Source organism: Microtus ochrogaster, linkage group LG5, assembly GCF_000317375.1.
Source record: "Microtus ochrogaster isolate Prairie Vole_2 linkage group LG5, MicOch1.0, whole genome shotgun sequence".
Lineage (NCBI taxonomy): Eukaryota > Metazoa > Chordata > Mammalia > Rodentia > Cricetidae > Microtus > Microtus ochrogaster.
Window position 1 is genome coordinate 32,713,927 of NC_022031.1, and position 965 is coordinate 32,714,891.

Sequence of the window (965 nt, forward strand, 5' to 3'; positions counted from 1 at the left end):
TCCCGGCTCTCGCACAGCCGCCGCTCCAGCTCCTGCAGCCGCTCGCCCAGGCGCCGCAGCTCCGCCGCGCAGCCGCCGCCGCTCAGGCGCTCCTGCTCGGCCTCATCGTCCGCCATCTTCGCAGCCCGCTCCGTCGCGTACGCACCTGGGTCACGTGATAACACAATGCCACGTTCGGCGGGGTCACGTGCCCGGTGCGCTGGCACGCCTGGGCGCACGTACAAAGGCCGGCGGTGCGGGGCTGCAGCGAGCGGAGGCTTCGGCGGCCGCGGCCCTGGCGGCTGCTGCACGGGCTACAGAAGAGCTCGAGGCTAGGGCTGAGTGCGGAGCCGGCTCCTGCCCTGGTCCCCGCGCCCACCCAAGAACGCCTCCTGGAAACATGCTCTCTAGGTGTCTAGGGCCCACAAAGGGAACAACTGGGTCAGAACGGAATGAGGTTCAGTTCTCATTCTGGAAAACCCTAGCAGCGAAAACAGGAAAAGTATAGTTTGGAGAGAACGCAACCAGAAATGATTAGCGTTGTAGTTAGGCGGTTTTTAAGGCGCAAACCCTTTTTTAAAATAAATCTGTTTCGCCACTGTTTAAGATTATTGCATGCTACAAGAATTGACACCTAATGCAGGCTCTTGAAAGTAGGTCAAGGAAAAAGAACACCACTAAGGATTCTAAAGTAAAAGAACAAGGATGGCAATAAATACCTCCAGCATTTTCCCCCTTTGGTGCAGCAAACAGACGACCTTCTAAACCGAATTTTTTTTTACTTGCACCCCGAAAGCAATGAATCCTTGGCATAGAACTGTAGAGGGCTGTGTCTTGGCACCTTTGTAATTCCAGCACTGGGTGGCGGCAGGAGGTTCAGAAGTTCATCCCTGCCTACATAGTATTTTCTCGGCCCGCCCAGCCCACGCTTTATGAGACCATGAAACAAACAAAATTTTAAAGTGAGGGGGAGGGGAAATAAGAAG

The 965-nt window shown here is 55.3% G+C and overlaps 1 protein-coding gene across 1 annotated transcript in view; it reads right to left on the minus strand.

Moving 5' to 3' along the window:
• Positions 1-131, minus strand: part of Znf292 (zinc finger protein 292) — a 78,618-nt gene extending 78,487 nt beyond the window's left edge. The window contains exon 1 of the mRNA XM_005361975.3: positions 1-131. Coding sequence (XP_005362032.1) covers positions 1-116 — 116 coding nt within the window. The 5' untranslated portion in view covers positions 117-131.
• Between the last annotated feature and the right edge of the window lie 834 nt (positions 132-965).